This window comes from Onychostruthus taczanowskii, unplaced genomic scaffold, assembly GCF_017590055.1.
Source record: "Onychostruthus taczanowskii isolate IOZ18803 unplaced genomic scaffold, ASM1759005v1 scaffold69, whole genome shotgun sequence".
Classification (NCBI taxonomy): Eukaryota; Metazoa; Chordata; class Aves; order Passeriformes; family Passeridae; genus Onychostruthus; species Onychostruthus taczanowskii.
The window spans coordinates 3,633,076-3,658,373 of NW_024504676.1; the positions used below are offsets into that span (position 1 = coordinate 3,633,076).

Below are 25,298 nucleotides of genomic sequence, written 5' to 3' on the forward strand. Positions count from 1 at the left end.
ACACAGCCCCATTACAAACATGTGTAAGAAAAAAGCCCATCAGCTATAGCTTTGTAAAACTGTCAGTGGTGAAGGAGCCAGAGGGCAGCTCCAGAAGCCACAGAGGCAGCCTCGGAGCCAACAGACACAGACAGATGTGGTGCCACAGACATTCTGAAACACACCCCTGCACATGGACACACAGCCCCGCACATGGACACATAGCCCTGCACACGGACACACAGCCCTGCACACAGACATACAGCCCTGCACATGGACACACAGCCCCGCACACGGACACACAGCCCCGCACACGGACACACACACAGCCCTTCACATGGACACACAGCCCCGCACACGGCCACACACAGCCGGGCCGGGCTGTCCGCAGCACGCTGTGCCCTGCCCCGTCCCCCCACGGCCGCTGTGCAGGGCCCGCAGCAGCCGCAGCCGCGCCCCGTGCCCGGCCGAGCACGGCCCCGCTTGTCTCACCCCTCCGCACCGGCCCCGGGCACTCGGCAGCCGGGGCTGGGCTGGGCAGGGCTCTGCCCGCCACTTCCTGAAAAGTTCTCGGGAGCTGAGCCGCGATCCGGGGCGGGACGGGACGGGGAGGTGCCAGAGGCAGCGGGACATGGGCTGGACGCTATGGGGGACCGTGTCCAGGCGTCCTGCTGCCGCAGCAGGGGCACGAAAGGAGATTTTCCCGACACGGCCACGGCCCTGGCACCGCAGCCGGTCCCGGTTCGGCTCCCCTGGGCTCCAAGGGAGCGGGAGGCACGTGCAGCTCTGGGTGTTGTGCTTATTCCATACAAATCCAGGGAGAGAAATGCGCCTAAGAGGACGCAGGGCTGGGGCTGCCCTGGAAGGAGGTTTGCAGCCAGGTGGGGCTCAGCCTCTTCTCCCAAGCAACAAGTGACAGGACAAGAGGACATGCTCTCCAGCTGATGTCCAGGTTCAGGCTGGACGTCAGAACTGCTTCACAGAAAGGGGGGTCAGGCATTGGAATGAGATGCCCAGGGAAGTGGTGGAGTCACCATCTCTGGAAGTGTTTAAGGAAAGACTGGACATGGCACTCAGTGCCATGGTCTGGGTGACAGGGTGGTGTTGGTCATAGGTTGGACTTGATGATCCTAGCAGCATGTCCCAGCTTCTTGATTCTGGGACTCTGGATGCAAGGTGCACTGGCCCTGAGGGAAATTTCTCTTCCTACAGGTAGTAGACAGTAATCACTGACTACTGCTCCAAGCTCTGGCTCAGTTATACCACTCTGAGTCTGGCTGTTTCCTGAGAGCACCTGAGCTCCCACAGAAGCCCCACCACACTGGGGATCTCTGGGGCAGCCCCAGGGCAGCAAGGCAGGGACAGGCACAGCCCACACACAGCCCTGCTGCTGAACCAGCACTCCTGGTTTGTTTGGCTCCAAGGGGTTTCAGCACAGTGTTAACTTTTTACTTTTATTCCTTTCCCCAGTGCAGGAAATCAGGTGAACAAGCGCAGGTGGTGACTCCCATAATCCCATGGTGAGACCTTGCCACAGGATTACCGCCTCCCAGCACGGAGAGCAGCCCTGTCCCTCTGCGGAGAGCCGTGCCTCAGTGTGCTGTCCCACAAGTGGGTTCTGTCACCTGGGGGCAAGAAGCCACTCCACACACGGAGTTGAGGTGTTTCACAGAACCACAAAGTCATTCAGATTGGAAAAGACCTCCAAGGTCATTCAGTCCAACCCATGACCAAACACCACCATGGCAACTAGACCAGGGAACTAAGTACCATGTCCCGTCTTTCCTTAAACACCTCTAGGGAGAGTGACTCCACCATTGCCCTGGGCAGCCCATTCCGATGTCTAATCACCCTTTCAGTGAAGAAATTCTTCCATTCGAATATATAAGCTGAACCCTCCCTGACGTGGTTTGAGGCTATGTCCTCTTGTCCTGTGCTAATTGCCTGGGAGAAGAGGTCAACCCTGCCTTTCTACAGCCTCCTTTTGTACAGAGTGCTAAGGTCACCCCTGAGCCTCCTTTTCTCCAGGCTAAACAACGCCAGCTCCCTCAGCTGCTCCTCACAAGACTTGTGCTCCAGACCCTTTCCCAGCTCCATTGCCCATCTCCGGACACTCCAGCACCCCAATGTCTGTATTGAAGTGAGGGGCTCAGAACTGGACGCAGGCCTTGAGGTGTGGCCTCACTTGTGCCAAGTACAGAGGGATGATCACTTCCCTCATCCTGCTGGCCACTCCAAGATCATCAAGTTCCACCACTGACCGAACACCACCGTGACAACTAGACCAAAGCTAACTGGTATGTCCAGTTGTTCCCAGAACACCTCCAGGGACAATGGTTCCGCCACCTCCCTGGGAGCTTTTTCCAATGCCTGACCCCCCCCTTTCCATGAAGAAACCCACCGAGCCAGGCGCTGGCTTTCTAGATTCATCACACACTGCCCGTCTCTGCACTGACATGAAATAAACAAATATGAGGACTCTGTGTGGATCTGCCTCGCGTGCACCTGGTGGGGACAAATGGAGGGGACTGTGGTGACCCCACCAGGCCAGGGCAGGATTCCAGAGGTGAGGGGCAGTGTTAAACTGTGCCAGGGGAGGCTTAGGTTGAACATCAGGAGTAATTTCTCCACAGAAGGAGTGCTCAGGTGTTGGAACAGGCTGCCCAGGGCTGGTGGTGCAGCCACCGTTCCTGGAGGTGTCCGAGGAAAGGCTGAATGTGGCACTCAGTGCCATGTTCTAGTTGGCAGAGTGGTATTCGGTCAGAGGTTGGACTCGATGATCGCAGAGGTGTTTTCCAACCTCATTCACTCTGTGACTCCGTGATTTGAGGAATCACAACCATCCCACCACAAGCGACAAGGCCGCACTGCACGGCGGCAGGATGGGCAGCCCACGCTCTGCGCATGCGTCACCGTCCGCGCTGGCGGCGGCCGCACCCGCGGCTTCCCATTGGCCTGCGCGCTCCGGTCCAATGGCAGCGCTCGTTGTTGAGGGGTGGCGGGAAGAAGGCGTTGCCGAGGCCCCGCCTCTTCCTTTCGCCGCCGCTCTGCCCTCGCGCGCGCACGTCCCAGGCCGCTGTCCCGCGCCGCCGCCGCCGCCGCCCAGGTAAGCTTGCGGCGCTCCCCCCTCCGCGGCAGTGGTGCCGTCCGGCCCGCGCGCGGCAGCTCTCCGCGGCCGCGGGGCTCGGACGAGACCACTCGGGGTGGGGGGGGTAGGGGGGGGGAGCGGCAGCCATGTGCTCTCCCGGCCTGCGCCTGGGCCGCGGCTGGCGGAGGGCCGGGCCAGGCCGAGGCGGAGGCCCGGGCGGCAGTGCCGCGTTGCCGCTTCCTTTCGGGAGAGGTGTGCGCTGCCGGCGCGGGCGGGAGCGTGTGCGGGCCCCGTGCTGGCACAGTGTGCGCAGCGTGGCCTCGCCGGCCGCGGGGCCTCCTGTGGAAGCGGAGCCAAAGGATTGCGGCTCGGAGGGAGCAGGGATGGGCTCCCTCCGAGAGCACGGAGCTCGGCCGGGTGAAACCCTCCTCGCCTGTCTTGCAGGATGCGTTACGTCGCAGCTTACCTGCTCGCCGTGCTCGGCGGCAACGAGTCCCCCACGTCCAAGGACTTGAAAAAGATCCTCGACAGCGTCGGCATCGAGACGGACGATGAACGCATGAACAAGGTGGTGTTGCCTCTTAATTCCAGAGGTCCCAGCCAGCAGCAGACATGGGAGCTCTTTCCTTCGCTTCAGTGTTCCCGTTGCCTCCCTACTGATCTGCTCTTAGGCTATTCAGACATTTGGTGATCCGTACCAGTGTGAATTCTAAACACTGCTGAGCCAATCATAAGTTTTTACAACTTCTGTTGAAAGTCTGGCTTTCTTATTCAGTACCTCTGCAAAGGTATTATTCAACACTTCTGCCAAGGTGTCTGTCAGTTGTTGCTGACTTGTGGTAGTTCAGGCTAATCATCCCCACTGGGATGGTGGCTGCATATCAGGATGCACTGAAAATGTTCTGGCGTGGTGTATAGTGTGCAGTGAAGGTTCACTTCTTATTTTCGGTCAGTATCGATTCAGAGCTAACACTTTTGGAGGCCTGATACTCAGTAATGCATCCTTATTTAGTGTGCTGCAGAGGAGCCTTTGTTTCCTCACCAAGAAACATAGGCAAGTCCTAACATGGAGATTAAAGGTATTTGAGGATAATATATAGGAAGATTTTGGAAATTAATACAAAAGTGATTGTGTTGAAAGACAGACTTCTAAAGAGTATATTAATTAGAATGCTTCTTGTGATATAATAGATCTGCAGCATTGTGGACCTAAAAATAATTGGTGATAGGGAAAAAAAACAAGAACCAATAAAGTTTTCTTATGACTTGTCACATACTCCTATGTGAAGTGTTTCCAGAAAGGTAAAGGTAAAAAGAAACTATTTTCCCAGTATTTTATCCTTGGCCCAAGGAGACAGTGCATTGGCTGAGCTGACAGCATCCTGTGGTTTGGAATGCTGGTTTGAACTCATGGTGCTCCTGTTTAAATGTCAGGTCTTTGGCTCCTTTAGGTGTAATGCCTTAATGAATTAATTGCTTTCTCTCATCCTCCGATGTTCAGAAAGCTGTTCTGTTTTGGTCATAATTAATTTTTGGATTGTCTGTATCTGAAGGCTGTGTTAATGTAGCGAAGCGTTAGAAGCACCTTTCTCCTGGATGGAGCAGTCTGCAGGCACGTAGTTTCACACATCACAGGCTCTGTGTAAGCAGAAGGTGCCTGTTAAAAAGCTCTTGGCTAAAATCCTTTAGCTTTGGCCACTGACTCCTGATAGCTGGGACTCACCAGTAAGTTCTGGACCATTTTTTTTAAGTGCTTGCTTTAGCAGTTTTGGGGATTGTGTTTTGCTTTTGTCATCTCTGGTTATACAACAATGGTCCTAATATTAAAGTTGGAACTCTGTGTTCCAGGGCAAGGATACAGTAGTTTGGCTTTTAGCATTTGGTAGGGCTAGGAATGGGACCCTGTGGTTTTGGGTCCAGAACCCAGTGCTTCAGAGCCTCCTGGGGGCCATTAAGCAAGAAATGTAAACAGTCCCTCAGTGACTTACACTGTTGGTGGGGCTTCCTAATTGGTTCCACAACATCTCTATATCCTCTTTTTTTCAAGGTCATTGGATTAGTTACGAATTCAGTAACAGATTTCATGAAAATGCTTAAAGTATTGAAGACTTAGCTGAAGTTTTCATGTCAGTGTTCTGTTCTGGCACTGAGAAGTGAGGAATTTCGGGGCTAGATAAGCAGCAGGATGGAGGCACTGCATATGATGATTTATCAATATTTGTTTAAATGTAGCTTATTCTTATGCTGTTTGGAAACTCTAACATGGTAAATTTTACTTACAGGTTATTAGTGAGCTGAATGGAAAAAATATTGAAGATGTAATTGCCCAGGGTAAGTAGAGTCTCTGAGTGACCCAGGTAATGCCTCTGTCACTTTGATAGCTTAGACCTGAGAGTATGGAATTGCTGCCAAGTCACAGACTCTTTGTTCAGCATTGTGGCTCACAGCTGAATTGAGTGGAACCAGGTCCATTCTAATTCCCTGCAGGTCAGTGCCAGTACCTGCTGGGTTTCGCTTGTGGACCACATTAAACTGGAGAACTGAAGCATGTATGAGCTTACTGGTAGTCTGCTCATGGTGGAGTTTTCTGGACATGTTGATAAGAGACTGAGCTGTCCTTCGGGGTCTCTAGGAGATGTTGTGTGTTTTACCCACTTGTGTGCACTGTGATGTGAAGCATGAGGAACAGGCAGTTGGCAGTGGGGTGCAGCTCCACCCTCTGTAATGAGCACAAGCTGCTCCAATGCACATCTCTTAGAGTCCAGTGTTTCCTTTTCCCTGAGGGCTGATTTCCATAGAAATTTGTGCTCTTACTGAGGCTGGAACTTTTTACATGAATTGACTGGGTCATAGGGCTGAGGTAGTGCAAAGGTTTCTGATTAATGAATTTTTATTTCTTGAAAGTGTATAGGCACAAGGGACTTTGCAGGCATATTTTTGTTTAAAGGTAGCCAGGACTTTGCCTGGCCTTGCTGTCAGGAGCAGGCACTGGACATTTCTATCCATGTGGTTTGAAAGACCTAAGAGAGCTATTACACTCGTGGTTACAACACATGCTGTCTTTTTCTGTAATACTTTAAATAATTGTTTCTTAGAACATACATGCATATGAAACATGTTTGTTTACTTTGCTAGTTTAATTAGATCTTGAAGTAACAGGGAATTATTTAGAAACTGATTCCCAGAAACTGGAATAGAGGCAAACATAGTGTTTACGTGACCTTTGAATGCCAAGGGAGCCTTGGTATGTGAAAGACAAGAGGCCAGGGAACTGGCTGGCTGTCCAAATACGAGCAGAAATCAGAAGTCTCCAAGGAGATGCAATGGGGTTCATAGGGGGCTGAGGAATTTGTTTAAAATACTGTACTCTTTGCCATAAATAAATCAATCTTTCTCTCCTGTAAGTGTGATCCACTTATGCCCTCAGAGTTCTCTTTACCCTTAAAGTGGAAAAAAAAGGAGCAGGGGAAGCCAGTGCTGCAAATGTGTTACTTCTGAGGTACATTATCACTTTCTGGGCTACTGTGCTGTATTCAGAGAACAATGTGGGTGTGCAAAATTGGATGTGTTTGCTGCTATTTTTATGATAGCTTTTGGAAGAAAGACAGGGACTTTTTGAACAGAACAAAACTTACTAATAATATGCTGCCAGCGTTCTTGGGATAAGCCTTTGTCAATCTTAAAATTCCCGAGTTTTTCACAGAACAGTTTATATTTATCATGGATGCAGCCTCTTGTTATTTTCAGCAGATTAGTGACAGGTTCAGTCCATGAGACAGGATCGGTTTTTTCCTGCACTCTTCCATTTCCCCTGACTTCTGTGCTTGGGATGAGCTTGTAAATAAATACCTTCTCTTGTGTCCCATTCAGGTAATGGAAAACTTGCCAGCATGCCGGCTGGGGGAGCTGTGGCAGTCTCTGCTGGAGGGGGCTCTGCTGCTCCTGCCGCAGCTGCGGCCCCTGCTGCCGGTGAGTGTGAGTGGAGAGGTGTGGCTCCGGGGCAACTCCTTTTGTCTCTGGTAACAGCCTAACAAAACAACTGAGTCAGCATTTCAGGGCTTTTCCACTTCAGCAGTTCAATGGAAGCGTCAACTGAACAGTTACTTTTCTTTTGGACAGTCAGAAACATTTGCTCTTTGTCTGCCTTAGGATTGGTCTTGCTTAAAACAGAGAATCAAAGAGACTTGGTGTAAAGCACATTCCTGCAGCAGTAGTGTCTGTATATGTTCAGTGATATTTGGTTGCTGAAAGGGAATGAGATGAGTCCTGGAGGCTCCAATAGCAGTAGGCAGGGGAGCTGTGAACACCAAAACTTGTACCTTGATAATCTGTGGTGCAATGTTAATACTGACTATTCACTTGGGCTTTTTTTTCCTTCAGCTGAGGAGAAGAAAGAAGAGAAGAAGGAGGAATCAGAAGAATCTGATGATGACATGGGATTCGGCCTCTTTGATTAATTATTTGTTATAGAGAAGTTATTAAAATTCTTTGTTTTAAATGTTTTTGTGTTGTTTATTTTTGCCATGCAAGTGCTCTTGGATTCAGCTGTTCTTGAAATAGCTCTGACACAGCTTTGATTTGTATCTCTGTCTGCAGTATGCGTGTGAATTTTCTGACAGGCTGCAGGACTCAGCTCTGAGAGTACTGAGAAAATGGCAAAGCTTGTGTGAACCTGGGTGCTTGTTTTGACACTGCTGTTTCTTAAACAGTGTGTGGAAGCTGAATCTTCCTGATGTTAGCCTTCTCCATACTATTTTGTTCTCGGTTACTCAGTGAAGCGGCTCATCTCTTCAATAAAAGGACCTTGTTTTCCAGGATCTGTTTATTCAATCGCAAAATGTGAAACTGAATGAACAGTAGGCCTGAATTAGGCCAGAAACATAATTTCAGAGCTAATTATAGTAATTTGGTTTTTAAATATTTAAAAGCACCAATTTCATTACTGTCAGATTTCCAGGATCTAGGGCCAGCACTGATAAAATGGTTGACTAGGATTTCCTGTCACATCCATATGATTTAACAGTCTGTAACCAGAAAAAAAAACCTAACAGCATCCTGCTGTGATGGGACAGATCAGTGCAGAGGTACCCTTCATGCTGAATGGCTGTTCTGGGCTATCAGGACATAAATCGTACCTTGATCTGAACAAAGAAACATGAGAATGGTGGTTTTGGAGAACTGAAACATCTCTGGCATGCCAAGAAGAACATATCAGCTTGAGAGGAAGGTAAGTTTTGCTTTATGAAGTGTCTACTGCTAGAAGGTTGTTTTGGCAGGCAACTTAACCTGGCTTCTTGTGGAAGCCTTCACCTGTCAGTGTAGGTAAGTACAGTGCAAATTGCATGTGTGGTGATCTTCCTGTGATAAAGTCTGCACAGGTAGGAGTCAAAAAGATCCCTGCAGTGTGTATACTGAGGGGCTTTTCTAGCAAAGTTGTTTTTGGGGAAAAGAAATTGCTGATACAGCTGTGTTCATATGAGTCATTGGACAAAGCATGGCAAGTACATCTGGGAGTAGAGATGGGTGAAATCCAAGTAGGAAAAACTATTTCATCTGGTGTACTGAGAGCAAACACCCTATACTTCACAGCCAAGAATACTGCAAGAGAGCAGTTGGAAGTTAGAGCTTCAAAATGGCCATGATTTAAGCAACTAACCCTTGCTGCCCTTGTCTCCCTGGTGCCAGAAAAATGTACAGTAGTAACAGTGCCAGTACCTTTCACCTACTCTGTCTCTCAAGTGCCAGCCTGGTGGTTTGATAGCAATGGAAACCATTCATTGTTCATGCTAGTTCTCTGTCAGACCTGTAATGGCAGTGGTTCAGCCCTGGGAGCAGGTCTGTGTTGCTTTTTTCTTGGTGATTTCTCCATTTCAGGTCACTAAAAAAGAGTGGGTTTTGGATGTGGTTTTACTGAGAGGTGCCCCCCCCTTCCCCAGTAGTGCCTTGCTTTGCTGCTTCAAGAGCACCATCAGTGTTTACTCAGGAAGGGATTGCCCTGGCACACCACTCAGTAGGGTTTTTCCGTGCACAAAGGAATTTATTTGAATGGCACTGAGCTATTCGATGAGTTTGCTGTGCCCAGGCTCACGGGATGAAACAAACGTGTGGTGCCAGTTGCTGGCTACTGTGATGAGGGGTGTATAACTACCTCTAGACTAACTTACTTTTTCACCCTGTTTTTCTCTATCTTCATATAACCTTTTAACCTTGAGTTACGGGCCTTATCCTGCAGTGGGTGTCCTCTTACAACCTTTAAATTCCTTTGCAGAAGTGCATGATTTTAATGAAAATTGTCAGTTAACCTGCTCTGAGAAAAAGGATAGCTCATTGGAAAACTGTTCTGAAAAGGAACTTCTGAGGGCAGCTCTCGGGGAAAGCACTGAAAATAGAGCTCTCTTTACAGTGCCACAAGGAGTCAATGTAACAACCACCTCGTAGGTTTTTCTTGAGAAGGTCAGGGCGTGGCTCAGCTCTGCGCCAAGATTTCACACACATTTTGCAGAATTTGCTAAAACCTCTTCATAGTGAACATTTCTTCTGAACACGAAATCAAGCCTATTAAGTTTACTTCCCCCTTCCTTACCTATTTATGAAACTGTTGCCACCTGATGGCTTTGTACATGAGCAGTGATCTGCCTGGAAGTCTATTGCACACTTGTTTGGTGCTCTGCATGGAGTTCACTCTGTTCTGATTTCAATGACCTTCAGCTGTGAAGGAGATGGGATCCCTGCTTCTGCTCTGGAGTCACCATTCTGAATTTTCAAGTCTCAGTGATGCCCTTTCAGACTTACCAAAGGCAAGGTGGGGTGGTGGGGTGGGTGCATTGTATTCGCTCTCTCAGAGGAGACTAGTGCCTGCTAATACTTGGACTTGTGGCCTATCTGTCCTACTTACAGATTCAGTTTTAGCTAGAGAAGATTTCTCCTGAATTCTTCATAAAATATGGACTCGAGGGCATTGCAGAGAAAGGGAGGGACAGTCTTGTGCCCGGAGATTACACTAGTAACTGATCATTACCAAATTGACACCAGGGGAGAGTGATTTAGTCATAGGCTTGACATTGAAATGTGCAGGCTTTCCTCCCTGGTACACAAATGCCATGCTGTCTTAGATCAGCTCTCACTGAACATCATTCCTTACAAACGCCATGGGGCAGGCAGAGGGACAAGGCATCTCCACTACTTGGAAAGAATGTCCTGGACACTACCATAAAGCAATAAGTAATGGCTCCCTGGGGCCACTCTCAACTGGTTTCACTCTTACTACCAAGGCCCAGTTTTGCAAGCTGCTACATGCAGGCAGGCCTGCTGAACTCATTAGGTTTGACTTACGTAGGTGCAGGGATGGCTGTAGTACCTTTCCTAGAAGAAAAATTCAGTCCCAAAGGAGCAGGACTGCTCCTCTGCCTCAGGACATGCTCCTATGAAGCAAGTGCCAAGAGTCTGCCATGGAATGACCTGATGTACACAAACATCACAGGTAAGAAAAAGACATTTAACTCCGGCTTTCCAGTGATGTTGAGAGCACTTGGGTTGCACTTCATGACTGGCGTGCTTTTCTTGCTGGCTACGGACAACAATTCCATAATTGTAACATTCTGGAATCAACATTGTAACGGGCTGCCTTTGATCTTCCCTGGAATTCCCAATGGCCGGCAAAAACACAAGGTCTTGCCTGAAAAAGCAGAGATTGTTAGCCTGTATGTTATTATCTTGTAGGTACTAACAGCTCACCATTCACTAGGCTTGAAAAGAAACACAACAAGGAGAGATTGCATGTGAAGCTGTCTCTGTGGCACCTCGACTTGCAGGGGCACGAGTGGATTTGAAGAGTTTCAGTTGGAGTTTGGCACACAGGAAAAGCTGCCCTGTAAATCCTTCTGATCTGGCTTACTGCTGCATTGTGAGCAATAACAGAACTGTAGCACTTTCTAACTGGGGGGAAAGATATTAGTTTTGGGGGTTAATTTATTTTTTGAGAAAAGCACAGTTGTTTGTCAGCTTGCTAGTGCCAGTACCCAGGCAGCACTCCACAAGAGATTAGTGTTCACATGGCTGGTTTAATCGACCTGTTTCAACAGGGCAGCATTAACCTCCTCAAATAAGTAACCTTGAGGGCCAAGGCAGAGCGATGTAAACAACTCAGGATGAGATTGCTGTTGGGAAATCAAGTGAAACTAACTCCAGCATTGTCGCAGCACTGTTGTTTCTATTTTTCAGACATGCTAGGAACATTAAGGCTTGTGAAATGCTGGAAAAAGAGGGAGCAGCACTGGCTCCAGAATGAAGATGTTCCTGTGGTTACAAGTGTTTGGGAAGTATCTGCACACAAGGTTCAGTGGTCAGTTTTGCCACTGACTTCTGCTCAAGTCATAGCCCAGTAACCAGCTCTTCTGCAGAACAATCCCTGCTCTGGAAAAGGCAAGACACAATGTTTCCTTTGGGGTTGACTACATGAAAATACCTTTCTGTGTCATCAGAAGCATGGGGTGGAAGCTCCATGATGGCCTTGGTGTTAAGGGCCTGTAAGAAATCATGGCTCAGGTGTGCCAGGGCTCACCTCTCCAGGTGGAGATGAGGGCTGACAAGGGTTACGTAACCACATCAAATGCAAGGGAGGAAGGAAATTACAAAAACAACTAGGGGTATGAGAGGAAGGGAGAGAAGGCTGGGTATAGAGACAGGACTAAGGTAAGCAGGGTTAATTCTTTATGTACTCCAGGATGTTAATATGTTTAAAGGGGAGTTATGGCAGCTAGGTGAGGTGGTGGGCTTGGGGGCAGGACCTGAAAGAAAGATAAAGCTGTACTCCTGCCTGTCTGATGAAAGCAAAGGGCAAACACTTAATGAAAAACTCTATAGAGGCTGGAGTATGATGTCTAACTTGAACTCAAATATTGGACTTATGCAAGGGTTACCTGCTGAATTTATCTTCCATCACGTGACTGTAAGGCACTAGACTGAGGCATTAAACAGCTGTTCTTGCAACCTGGATGGCCACTCTTTAGGGAGGGTATTAGCTTCCCTCATATCATTTGAAAGGATGTTTGGAGTGGAAGGAACAGGAAGAGGGGTTATTTGGATGACCTCCACTAGCCCAACTGGTGAAAGAGCTGTTAAGTACACATATAACACTATCCCAAGTGAGAAACTTCTGACCAGTTATAAGAAACAAATTCTAATTGCTTTATGCCAACATTAATGAAGTAGATTTTTAAGCTTTGGTAGAAAGTGCTTTTCCCCCTATGTTGATTCCATTAAAATTTATGCTTTTTGTTTCGTATCTCCCAAACCTCCCTCCTGCTGATCTTGCTTCCTAGCTTTGAGTAGAGCAGCTCTTTCTCTTGCTATGTTGATCTATTTGATGTCTCTGTAAGCTTTCATACTTTCCTAATGATTTGGATGACTATAGTCTGTATTGTTTATGGCAAGGGAATCTTTACAGCTTCTGAAATATATTTTCATGATCTATAGTACTGGCCTCTCACCCAGTGCTGCTCTAGTGGCAACCTTGTGCCTGCTGAAAATCACAGTTGCACTGACTAAATGTAAGCATTTTGCTGAGCTTAGAGGCATGTGGAGAAAAAAATGTTGAGAAAAGGTTAGGAAAGGTAAGCAACTGTGTGCATTTTGGTGATTAGTGTACAACAGTCTACAACTTCCTTGTGAAGAGAAGAGAAGAGGCAGACACTGATCTCTTCTCTCTGGCGAGCAGTGGCATGACTGGAGGGAATGGCCTGAAACTGTGTCAGGGCAGGTTTAGGTTGGGTATTAGAAAAAGGTTCTTCCCCCAGAGGGTGGCTGAGGACTGGAACAGGCTCCCCAGGGAAGTGGTCACAACACAAGCCTTAACAAGAATTTAAGAAGTGTTTGGACAATACGCTTGGGCACATGGTGTGACTCTTGGGGACGTCCTGTGCAGGTCTAGGAGCTGGACTCGATGGTTCTTGTGGGTCCCTTCCAATGATTCTATTAGTTTTGAAGGGGAACAGGGAGATTACCTTTTTTTCCAGTTCTTGCTCTGTGACAAGACTTGTCTCCTTCTGACTCCTCAGCTTTTTGTGAAAGGGAAAAGCTTTTCCTATTCTCTCACGTTTCTTGCCCGATCCCTGAAAAACAAGGGAAACCCCAAGGACTTGGAGCTGATGCCAAGAATCAGGATGTTCCGTGAGGGAAGGACAGCCTGCTGCCCCGGTGCTGCGAGCAGCCTCAACCCTCTCCCTCCGAGAAGCTGGCTCGGCCCTTGCCGCTTCAGGGCGGTGCCCTGGCTCGGCGGCCGGCGAGGGCCCGCAGTCCCCCGGGCCGGGAGAGGGGTTCACCGGAGGAAGGGTTGGCAGGAGGGGCCGGGCGCTCCCGCCCGCGCCGGGGCTGCCGAGGGGCGGCGGCCATGTCGGGGGCGGGCCCGAGGGCCGGGCCGCCGCCTATAAAATTGGCAGCCGGCGCCGCTCTCCCAGCGGCAAATTCTGCCGTGTTCAGTGGTCGCGTCTCCGGCGGCGGCGCTTCCCGGCTGTGCCGCCCGTCCCGAGGCGGTGCGGAAAGAGACCCGCGGCTTCGCTTCTCCGCCGCGGCTGCTGCTGCTTCCCCCAGCACCCTCCGCCTCCAGCGGGGCGCGGAGGCCATGTTCCCTCCGGACTCCACCTGGAATATCTCCTTCGCCGGCTGCGGCTTCCTGGGGGTCTACCACGTCGGCGTGGCCAGCTGCCTGCAGGAACATGCCCCGTTCCTGGTCGCCAACGCCAAGAAGGTGTACGGCGCCTCGGCCGGGGCGCTCACCGCCACCGCCCTCGTCAGCGGCGCCTGCCTCGGTAAGCGCGGGCCGAGCCCGGCGCTCCTTCGCCTGTTCCCTTCTAATTTGTTAATTAGAGCACCAGCGAGGGGGTGTGGGTGTACATATGTATGTGCGTGTAAATAGCGCTGCGCCCGCCTCTTCCTGAAGTGCGAGCGGCGCTTTGTTTTTAAGGCCTTTCCCCCGCCCCGGTCCCTGACGGTGGCTGAGGTCAGGGAGGCCCTGACGGTGGGAAGGAGCACAGGGCTCCTGGTTCTGGCACCCAGTCACACTGACATGTGTAGCGTGGACTTGTTGCGCTCGGTTTGTGGGCTTACCTTGCTTGGGTGTAGGTCTGGTGGGGCTCTGGGTGGGGAGAGGAGCCTCTCACGGGGTGCACGCTGGCCTTTAGTGGCTGTGAGCGGGAGGTGAAGCGGCTGGAGATGGAGACATGGAGTGTGCATGTGCAGATGGGAGCTGGGCAGCATCTCTGAGGAGCACAGCCTTCAGTCTGCATGTTTGTTTCTGCAAGAGTGTTGTTCCTTGGGTTCTTGAGCACTGAGGAATCCTCTTGCCCTTTGCAAGAGCTAGATCTCCAGTTTAGCTAGATTTTTATCTCTGTTTTCAAGTTACAGAATAACCTTAAAAAGTTATCTCTGAAGCAAGCACACAGTGTATGCAGTGTGTCCCTATGCCTGGGGAACAGCTAAAGAAAATGGTCTGTGGTGCCTCCTGGCTTTTTTGTCGTTTTACACATGGGAGAAAGCTAACAAACACGTGTTAGAGTCTGTACTTGGAAGCTTTTATGTTGAGAATAACAAATGCAGAAAAATTTGTTAAGCTTGAAAGAGGATTGTGGTGTGAGACAATCGGTATATCTGTTTAGTCTCAGAGAACTATGAGCCTCTCCTAGAGCTAAGGGCAGCCAGAGCTGTTTATTGCTTGAAGTTCTCTCACCTTGACAGGTGTTTTTCTGCAGCACTCCTTGTTGAGATGTAGCCCTCAATGCAGCAAAAGTTAGTGTTTTCTGTGTAGTTAGGTTTGAAGTTTCCCTTCCTGAGCATTTTGTTTACAGAAATGCCCAGTGAAGTGCAACCCTAACTTCTGGAGCTCTTAACAGCTCTTCAGTCCCCAGTCTGAGGTCTGGAAGGCTGTAGTGATGCCTTAGTGCCAACTTTTACTGTGGACAAGGGATAATAATCCCTAATCCCTTCTTGTGCAGGGATCCATTTGCAGGTAGCTGCCAGGGATTTAGTTGTTTAATTGCTCTGTTGAAGAGGCGACTCCCCAATTAGTTCCCTAACCAGGTGATAGCTCTGCCTCTCCAAGGTGTGGCACAAGTGTGAGACAGGCTGATGGTAGTGCCCAAATCCTTTGCCTTGCTCAGATGCCATCCTGAGTGCTGAGCAATCCTGTTATCATGTTTACTTTGTCCTGGCTATTTATATGTCCAGAGCATCATCCATGGTGTGGCAGGCACTGCCCTGAGGGAGGCATCCAGCCTGGTGGAGAACTTTCTGTGGATCAGAATAGGTTTTCCCACTCCCTGTGAGGTATGCTGGGAGTGTAAGAGGACTGGGTTAGGGGCCATCTTCTGGGAAGCGTTCACCTACCTTCTGAAGGAGGGCAAACCATGCTCTTTAAAGCTACCCAAGGCTTGGGTCTTGGGTGTTCCAGTTCTGTCTTCTGTTTGACTTCTCTGTAATTGTTTTCTTCTGACTCACCTGCATGACTGACAGGTGTCTTGGGTAGAGAGCAGCTCTGTCTAAGGCAACGGAGTTGGCTTCTGAAAGTAAAAGCACATGGGGTGCGTGGCCGTACCTTGTCCGTGTCATAAACCCTTCTGACAGTGCAGCTTCCAGGCAGAGGTGCAGAGGTTAGAATGAAATCATAGGGGTGAAAGAGGACAGGGCAGGAGGTACAGCTAGGCCTGAACTAGGAGAGCAGTTCATTCTCATGCAGGCTCTTGGAGGGTCCTGAGTACCTGTGTTTGCTGTGCTGCTGAGAGCAGATGGTAGCCCATGGGCTTTGAATCCCGTGGCAATTGATGCTCTGCACTGTCAGTTGCCCTGTCCATGAAACTGGAATGCTAAATAGTGTCTCTTGATGAATGACAAAGGGGGGAATTTTGCAGAAAGAAGCCTTGCTTATTTAACTGTGTGTAGATAAAGTTAGTGTCCTCATGCCTGTGACCTCAAGAAGACTCTCCTGTGCAGAGACAAATACTTGCAGGGGAGGAGTGGAAAAACCTCTTCCTTGGGGGTTTTTCTGTGAGTCCAGTCTTTTGAGACCCTGATCGAAGAGAGTAGACATCTTGCTTGACTTCAGAGAATAAGACCCCACTTAGTGGATTCTTTTCCAGCTTTTTCCCTCTGGCCTTTGCATCTGTTCAGCTTGCCTGTGAACTCATTCTGCTTTCTCTATTAAGACCTCAGTGTCATCATTTGTGTAGGACAGGAAGGCTTTGCTATGGGTTGACACTGAACTAAAAACCCTGACCAAGTGATCTGCAGCCTTCAGAACACACTGTGGGCTTCAAAGGCGTGCTTGAGAACACCAAAGAGAACAACATTGGGCGTGCATATTACTTAGGCAGGGCACCTTATATTTATATAAGAGATCAGGAGGTATTTACAGTCTGATATGACCTTGCCTAGCTCTGGTTAAGCACTTTACCATTAATTTGTAGGGATCTTGGATTTGTTATTCAGGGTTACAACAGTGATGTTGCCTTGCATCTGAAGTGCTCTCTCTCTCCAGCTTTGAGGTTCTTCTGTTTGCTGGCACGAAAAAGCAGTGCAATTATTCCACTAGAATAATCTGTATGGCAGTAAAGGTGCATTGGGCAGTCTCCTGTGTTTACAAGTTATTTGATTCTGCATAGTGCAGTGTTGTGGCATGAGTAGCTTCTGCCCTAAGGGTATTCTGGAAAATAGCCTCTGTCATATCTATACCATCTCTTGGGGCTCTTGAAGTCCAGCACACAAGGAAATGCACCTTTATATGCCAAGCAAGTGAAAAGTTCTCATGCTGGCATTGCTCTCTCCTCTTTGTGTGTACCTCCAAACCTGCAGCTTTTCACACATCTAGGTGTGGAGCTTTGAGGATGGTCACCTGTCTGTATAAATCTGAACGTCACCAGTCGGGATGAGAAAAACTGGCTTATGCGACGTGGTGAGACCGTCCTTTTTCAGTCACCAGGAATGCTAAAGTGCAGCTACTGTAGGATTCTTTCATCCCTAATACTGAGTAGGGAATGTAGTTTTGGTAAGGTCTGGAATCATCTCACTTTGGTGAGCTGTGCCTGCTTTGGGAGCATAGCAGCCTGAATAAATGATGGGATGTGAAGCTGTATTCACTGAAAAGCTGTCTTTGCGCTGGTACTAAGGTCCCTCTGACTCACAGTTAACCAACAGCATCTCAATTGTCTGCGTGGCATGTGAATGTTGTCCTAGACAGCCCTGTCTGAGGGTGGGTTGGAACTGCTGAATTGCTTCTATTTTGGGGGGAAGAGGTGGGTTCTGCTGTCAAATGCAAAGCTGGCTATCAAACCCCATCTGTGGAAGGTAGCTGTTCTCCTAAAGCATGACAAGACATGACAGAAAATGAAAAAGCAAGGTGAGGAGATGCTTTTAGTACTAAGAATACAGACAGGAAGCCGTGTGTTGCTAGATTGGGTAGCTCTTTGGAAACAGGGCTGTTGTGTGTTGTTTGGGATGCTCTTTGGAAAGCACTTCCTGGGTTGTTTACAGCATTTTTAAATTTAATTATTTTAAATTGCTATCTTAATCAGGACCCATCTCAGGATTGACGTGAGATGAAATAACAGTTATTTGGCATTTGGGTTTGCTTGTCAGCTGTCATCATGTGACCACCAGGAAATGTGCTGCTGAACTGTAGAGACATTTTCCATTGAGTAGCAGGAGGAAAAAAAACCCCAGTGAACAAAACCTTTTGAAACTGAGATAATTAGCAATATCAGCATCTTAAATGTTGTGCTTCTGCAGTTTGATTATGTCCATGCAAAGGCTTAAGAACTGGTCATGGAGATTTACTTTCTCTGTGTCTGTGTAATCTCACCAAATCCCAGATTGACGGAGGGAAATAAACCAATTTAGAGTCTATGGAATCCTCAGAGCAATGGCAGTTTATGCTGGCCAAAGCATGAATCAGGATGCTTATACGTGATGCTGTCTTCTGTGGCTGTGTGAAGAGAGCTATGGATCTCCACAGGGATGCACAGGAAAGTTTTGTAGCATCTGTGGTGTCTCAGTAGTTAGGTCCCTCTTTGCACAGGTGATGGGCACTTGTACCTCCTGCAGAGGCCCTCCCTGGAGAAAAAGTTGTTGAGGTCAATGGCTCCAGCCCAGGAAGGAGAGAGACCTTTGTGTACTCGCATGGAAATATGGATATAATTAATGGGGAACCTTCTGGTGCTTCTTGGAAATGGTAAAGCTCTTTTCTGTGGTGGGAAGAGAGGTGGAGGGGAGATGTTCTGCTGACATAGACGGAAATGTTCTCTGGCTTGGTGGAGAAGCTGCTGAACCTGGATCAGTGCCCTCAGCAGTCACAGGGCTGTGGGATCAGGTGTCCAGAGGAGTAAGCTGGCAGCCAGACCACCCTGCAGGATCTCTTGATGGGAGGGAAGGAGCTTGTTCCTGTTGTCTGCCTGGCTCTAATAAGAGCCTTCCTTTTCTGTAAGGAAAGGTGCTCTTGCAGGCATGTTGTTGAATGAATGCAAGGAAAGCCAAGGAGCCACTTCTAGCAAAAAACAGTCCTAGCAGGGCATGTGTTTATTCTTTTGGCACCCCACACAGACAGCAGGTGTGCAGAGCAGCTCAGTGCCCAGCCTTGCTGTCAGCCATGGCAGCAGCTGTGCAATGTCACTGGTGGCAGCACAAGAGGGCTTTGGTCATTCTTCTGACCCGTAGCTTCAGCACCTCTCTTGAACTTGCAGCATGTCTGACCTGTTCCACTTCTTTCTGCCTCTTAGCTCCCCAAACTCTCCAAGGCAACTACAAGTCATCCATGTAAAATAAGAGAAGCTGTTATATGTTCTTTAGGGTCCTGTGTCTGCTTATTGGTTGTGTTTGGAAGCTTAGTCCTGATAAATCAAAAAGCCTTCCTCAAATTTCTTGCTGTGTTGTTCAGTTCCAAACTCCTGCTGCTGCCTGCATGTCCAGTAGCTGGTGGTGGTGGTGCTTGTTTCCTGTCTGTTGGGAGGGCTGTGTTACCTTCCAGTGCAGTGAGCTTGGATTGTACTCAGATGCTGGGCCCCTGCTCAGTCTGTGTTTCTTCATGTTTCTCTCTGGGCTCTCCATGAAGCACAGAGGAAATGCTCCCTGGCTTGGCTAGAGAGGTTTTCCACCTCTTCTGTGATTTCTACAGAACTTGAAGAGCACCCTGCAAGGGCTGGAAATGGTAATTAGTCTTCTTTCTGGAGATGGGAATGGGTGGGCCATCTAATTACAGAACCTTTGCAAAAGCTCAGAAATGTTACTCCAAGGAGCAGTGTGAGTGGGTGACTCCTGTTCACCTTGCTCTTTGCAGTATAAGCCCTACTCATGGCTGAATTCCAAAGTGGCCACCACTTCTCCGTTGAATTCTCTGCACTTCTACACTTTTGTTGCCCAGCTCTAATACTTATTCTCTTCATTTCTGCTAAGTGTTCTTGGGACTTGAAGTGAAAGTCAGGATGTGTGTTCAATTATGTGGGAGTCAGCAGAGCCTATGTATTTGCCTTGGGCTGTGTGCCTTGTCAAGCAAGTAGAGTGAGAGCTAGTGAAAAGGAGGGGCAGAGGAAATGATTCCATGTGGAAGGCCATAAATAAGTCCATGTCCCTGGAAAAAGGCAGAACGTGTCCTTGAAGTAGTAGAGTCTGAGGCAGTAGAAAATCCTTTCCAAGGAGCACATAGGAGAGGCAATTAGTGAGCCTGGGAGTGTAGAAATGTTGTTGGAGATTGTTGTAGCCCTGCCATTTGTAGCTGCAAAGACCAGAGGAACGGAGGAGAGAGTTTTTGTCGCTTGTGATACAACAGCTGCTTGTGGCAGGCCTGATCCTGTCCCTGGGGTTGTGCTGATCTGTGGTGCAGTGTGTGACACCAGGTGTGGGAGCTGGTAGCTTTATTAGAACCCAGGGCTTTGTGCTGCCCTCTGGCACTCTCCCAGAACTGAGCTGGTTGTGCTTTCTGGTATAGGTAAAGGCCAAATCCCCAGTGATGACTTCTGCCTGACAAGACCTTTGGAATCTGCAAGCTTCATGAAGTCTCTTCTGCCACTGTTTCCCAGGCTTTTAGCTGTGCTGTGCCTGGAGGATTTCTTCTGAGAATGAATCATTCTCTTTCTCTTCATACACTGAAGTTTGTTTGGATGGATATTGGTTTTGGAGGCCTTTTTTAGGCTTAGGATTTAAAGGATTGAATATCATTGAGGCATTGGAGGTTCTGGCAATCTCTTTGTTCGCCACTCCTGTGGATTGTCTAGTTTAGCATCCTGAAGTAGAGGAGGTGACATCTGAGTATGTAAATGAATCAGGAATCCCTTTGCATATCCCATGTTAATTACAAGGGCCAGTCTTGCTGGCTGCATTGAATGCTGCTGATTCAGTGCTGGGCCTGGCAAAAAAAATAAATAAATTCCAGTGTATTATGGAGGCAGAGTGTGGATTCAGGCTGCCGTAGTTATGCCATGCATGGAAAAACTTGGAGTCCTGTTTCAGAGTGGGCTGTCAGCACAGAGATTTACATTGATGTATCTATCCTAGTGTTCTTAGGCAGCAGGATTGGTAAAATAATCTTTAAGGGAAGCATTTAATTGCTAGCCATATTTTTGCACACAGAAGAGGTTATGTGTCAAATGTTCATCTGAACATCTGTCTTGCTGTTCTTGTTTGTGTGCTCAGAGGCTTTTCCCCTGCCAGGGTCTGTGCTGCCCTTTGTGAGCAGCTCCTGTCCTGCTCACGCAGTTGTTTTCAGAACCTCAGTCTTTTTTTGGCTGGGGTCCACTGCTGATGTCTCTGGGAGAAAGGTAGTATCAGTTTCTAGATTTTTCTTGCCATGGTTCCCAAGGTATGCATCCTAACCTTGTGATCTGCCTGATGCTGCTCCAAGAAAACGAGAATCATTCTAGAGCAAAATGCCAACACCTCTTGCCAGAGCACTGCTTTGGAAACTGAGCTTTTGATTCTCACTTCCTTGCTGGTGTCTGCCCTGCTTATGCCAGGGCCAGTGGGGAAGAATTTGAGGTGTAAGGTGACACTTGACCTGCCTGAGAAGGGAGGGCAAAGCAGGCCCTGCGCTCACAGGCGCACAGGGAAGGGCTTGGCGTGGATTGGAGCAGTTGGTGAGCCTTGTGAGCATGAGAGCTGGGCATGATGCAGGCTGAGAGCCGGGGGAGGGTGCCAGGGCTGTTCCTCTCATCTGTGTTAGGGTTTTAGCCGTCACACAGGTGTACAGTGGAGAGGACAGGGAGGAAGACAGGCTGCTGTGCGACAGAGCCAGCCATGTTTCTGGTGTCATCTCTGAACATGAAACAATTGCCACCTGAAAACACGCAAGAAGGCTTTCTGCAGGGCTTAGGCTGATAGCTACCAAAAGCCACCACTTCTGCCTCTGTGCAGACCAGAGAAGAAAGGTAATTTCTCATTACAACATGGATTTTGGTCTCTTTCTCCCCTCCACTAGTTTTCAAAAACTCTGGATGAGTTTTTGAAAAAATTGCTTCAAACTCAGTATTACTTGGTCCAAAGTGAGCAGCAAGGATCTGAGCTGCACTTTGTCTACTCTGTGAATCCCCTTTTCTTGTCATCCCATGCTGTCTGAATTGCACTAGAGCATTGACAGGGATTGATGCATGGATGAAGATGGAACATGGCTTTCAGTTCAGCTTGCCTGGAGTCCTGAGCAGCTTTTCCTTTTCATACACTGTAATGTCATTTAATTTCTCTAATGCTATGAACAGAAATGCAGCGTTAAGCCTCATATTAGGGCATTACAGTAGGGAAAGATTAGACTAGTGGGTGTTGCTGTTGTGCTTGTGACAGAGGGATCCTGGCTGGCTGCCTGCACTGGGCTGCCTCCTGCCCTTCCTATCGATTGTTTCACAGCAGCAGCTGCCCTGTTTTCAGATTTGTGTTGCAAAAATAAGCGCCCCTGTCCTGACCGCAGAAACCAAGCAAGTCTCAGCATGCAGAACAGCAGTGCTAGCGAGGCTTTGGTGTGCCAGCACGTCATCAAGTCCAGTGCAGAAATTTAGCTAGAGACCTCATCCAGCCTGTGAGTTCTTATGCCTGCTCTCCCCGTTTGCTTCTGTACAAAACAGAATAATGGGCCTTAAGGTGAGGTATGAGTGGTGTATCTGCACTTGGGCTTGCAGGAGGGTCCTACCCTGCAGGTACCAGCTGATGGATGGGCATGTGGCAGTCACTGTGGGCTGCATTGTGAGCTGTTCTGTGCAAGAGGTAAAAACCCTGGCAGCTTAAAAGCAGATCTTCATCTTGTGTTCCTCATATCTAGCATGTGGCAATAGCTCTGGTTCATCTATTAACTGGTATCTAGAGCACACTAACCATATCTTTTGGCTCAAATGGGAGAAATGTCTCCTTTTGGTTTGGCTTTATTTAAGCAGGTAGCATAACTGACAGTTTGTTTTCCACCCCCCCCCCCCCCGCCCCCCCCCCCAAGTTGAAATAGAAAAGCAAACATCTTGGGACAAACATGTTAAGAGGAGGTTTCTGGTTCTGAAGCAGTTGCAAATGATCTGAATTTACGTAGCCCTCCTGCTGCACAGTGTGTCTTGGGCTAAACAATGTGTGTGTCTGGTCTAAGCAATGCTGAGCCTGAAGAGTCTGAACCATAAGGTAGTGTGGGCTGAGCCCTTCTTTTAGCATCTGCCTCTGGCTGCAAGAGCTGACCTTACTTGAAAAGCTCTTTCTTGAGCTTGAAAGCCTCTTTCTCTTTGTGTTTGCACTTGTCCTACCTGTATGGTCAGAATAGGTGTTGCTGGATGTATTCTAACAGGGATCCCTAGGAGCTGCTCCAGTAGGGTGTCAGTGCCTCTCATTCCCTAGTAAAGGGGGAGAAACACCATTATGTACCCCTGGTGGCCAGGCTTTCCAAGAACTCTCCTTTACAAAATTGTTTGTTGAACTCTGAGGCTAAATCCCTGCACAGAGCCCCTGATCTTGCCACAGGGAACAGCTGGTCAAGCAGTAGGACTGTCTGTAAACTGAGTGTGTGTGGTTCTGAGGGGAGTTGTGTTTACCTCCTAGGTATCACCAAAAGCAAAAATAAGCTTCCTTCCTGTATCTGTTATCTGGAGCCAAGTGAGCTGAACTGTTTCTTACCTGGTAGCAAAATAGTTGGAGAGGAGGATTGAGTGAAGACCTTAAATAAAATAAAAAATATACATCAGAACAACAGAAATTAGGGAAGTCGCAGAGGAACAGCTTGTTCTGGTACATGGTGTTTCTCAATCACACTGGCTTACAGGAGGATGTGCACAGATGTGAAGAGCGTTGGTGGTTTTGAAGACTTCACTGCTAGCTGTCACCCCTCAGCCTCAAATGTTTGAAAATGGGTGCTTTTTATTTGTGTCAAATAGTGGCAGTTTTACAACTTCTGGCCAGTGAGGGATATTCTTTCCACAGCCAGTGCTTTTAGGTGTCTGTCCAGGATTTCAGATGGAAATTAAAGAGCTGTCACCAGCAATGGGGTACACCTATCACCTGAACATGTCTAATAAGTGCAGGTTGTAAAACATTGCTTTTGTTTCCTGCTGGCATGGATTTGTCCTTGGGGCCCCTTTGACATCTCTTCAGGCTCTCTGATGGACCTTCAGAGAACATCTTGGGTCAGGTTCCCATTCAGGACAAGCTGGCCTTTGTTTAGCTTGGCTGAAATGTTGGCTGCTTTTTGCTCTCTTGGGACAATAAGTGGAAATCGGGTTGCTTCAGCATGAGTGTGGAAAGTGGAACAGAAGTCTACCCAAGCAGTGGGATCTTTCACAAACTGAGGTCGTTGCCCACAAGAATTGGGGTTGTCCTTGGGTCACTGGCACATTGGTGTGCAGTGCTCCTTGGGATGAACAAATGGGCACTTCACGATGATCTGAGCTACCCGAGAGGAATCATCCAGTAATGTTCTCTGTTAATTATTTTCTAGATGTCAGTTTGAAAATTTATAGCTTTGTGGGTTTCTTTTGGGCTGGTGACAGGAGTGTGTTGTAATTAGGACTATATCATCTCCTGGGAGAGGCCAGGCAGGAAAGCGTGTACATTCCTTACTCTCGGTACTTAGAAAAGAAGCAAGTGCAGGAGCTGTGCATGCTGAGCTGGAGCAGTGTAAGGATTTGTGCCCTGGAAGATCATGGAACAGCTCTCCTGAACCCCTCTGCTCATTGTCAGAGACTGACTTTTAGCTCTTCCACATATGTGGCACAGAACAGCTGAAATAGCAAGAGACGAGCAACCGAGATAAATTAATGTTGGGGAAGATCATGGTAATAAATTCCTTCTGACTCATCCTATTCTTAAATTTACATCCAGACTGGGATCTACCAGTGGGATAATGACAATTTCAGCAGTGTTCAGCAACCAGCTGCATTGAAAGCAAAGTGTGAAGATTTTAGCTGGGGACTCTTAAAAAGGACCTCCGTGCTGAGTATCACACAAACGTCCCTGGAACAGAGAGCTGAGCAGAACATGAGGAGTTCTGGAATGAGGTCCCTGGTTATGGGATACAAGGCTGGCAGGACTCCTGTCCTGAAAAATCTTACAGTCAAAATAGCTTGGTTGTGTGATTCTAAGCTGACAAGGCATAGGGCTGTCCAGGGCCTGGGGGAACAGCAAAAGTACCTGTGCTTCCTTCTGCTAGTTGGCTTCCTTTCAAAGCTGTTGGTGTGTTGGAGCCTTAGCTGGGTAATGGGAATGAGGAGGGAGGAGTGTTGCTGATGTGTAGGAAGGAGTCCATTTGTTGGTGTTGAATGAGAAGCAGGTTTAGTGAGGATCTGCAGCTTCCTGCCTGCCTCACTAGTCCAGGCAAGTGATGGCATCTGCAGTCTGGGGTGTGACCTCTCTGTGCTTCCTGCCAGCAGGGACAGAGTGCTGCCCCTACATCCACCAGCTCTCTGTGCTGTCCTTTGCTCTCCATCCCTGCTGAAGAACTTTTCCTTTAGGCTTGTGTCCTATTTACTGTTGCACTAGGCAGGGAGTGGGAATGTCCCTGGCACAGGTGATCTTTGTGCTGACACAGAGCTCTCCCAGAGGGACCTGCAGTGTCATGGGTGAGCTGCAGGGTTGAATATTCAGAATGCCCTTCCCCCTGTCTAGCTTGCTCTGCTGCTATTTTTGTCTGTGTCTTAGGCACTTTTTTCCATTTGAGATACTTGATGGGTCATCTGTGATTTTACTGGCTGGCAAAGAGATACCAATATGGTCTAACGTGGTTTAACAGGAGACCATCATGGTG

At 48.5% G+C, this 25,298-nt stretch overlaps 2 protein-coding genes and 1 non-coding gene across 4 annotated transcripts in view; all 3 read left to right on the top strand.

Moving 5' to 3' along the window:
* The first annotated feature begins 2,984 nt into the window (after positions 1 to 2,984).
* Positions 2,985 to 7,565, top strand: RPLP2 (ribosomal protein lateral stalk subunit P2). 2 transcript variants are annotated; one of them, XM_041421180.1, is made up of 5 exons: positions 2,985 to 3,079; positions 3,509 to 3,635; positions 5,350 to 5,398; positions 6,938 to 7,036; positions 7,448 to 7,565. In XM_041421180.1, the coding sequence occupies exons 2-5, from the start codon at positions 3,513 to 3,515 to the stop codon at positions 7,522 to 7,524; spliced, it is 348 nt and encodes a 115-aa protein (XP_041277114.1). In that variant the 5' UTR covers positions 2,985 to 3,079; positions 3,509 to 3,512; the 3' UTR covers positions 7,525 to 7,565. The 2 variants fall into 2 exon arrangements, with proteins under 2 accessions (XP_041277114.1, XP_041277113.1); XM_041421179.1 differs by having other exon boundaries at positions 3,039 to 3,085; positions 3,512 to 3,635.
* LOC121344885 lies at positions 5,532 to 5,664 on the top strand. Its single transcript, XR_005953894.1, has one exon. It is a non-coding gene; the product is annotated as a small nucleolar RNA SNORA52 (small nucleolar RNA).
* A 5,943-nt stretch (positions 7,566 to 13,508) lies between the features above and the next one.
* PNPLA2 (patatin like phospholipase domain containing 2) overlaps positions 13,509 to 25,298 on the top strand; it is a 29,202-nt gene continuing 17,412 nt past the window's right edge. The window contains exon 1 of the mRNA XM_041421211.1: positions 13,509 to 13,872. Within this exon, the coding sequence (XP_041277145.1) occupies positions 13,686 to 13,872 (187 nt within the window). The 5' untranslated portion in view covers positions 13,509 to 13,685. The remainder of the gene's footprint in view (positions 13,873 to 25,298) is intronic.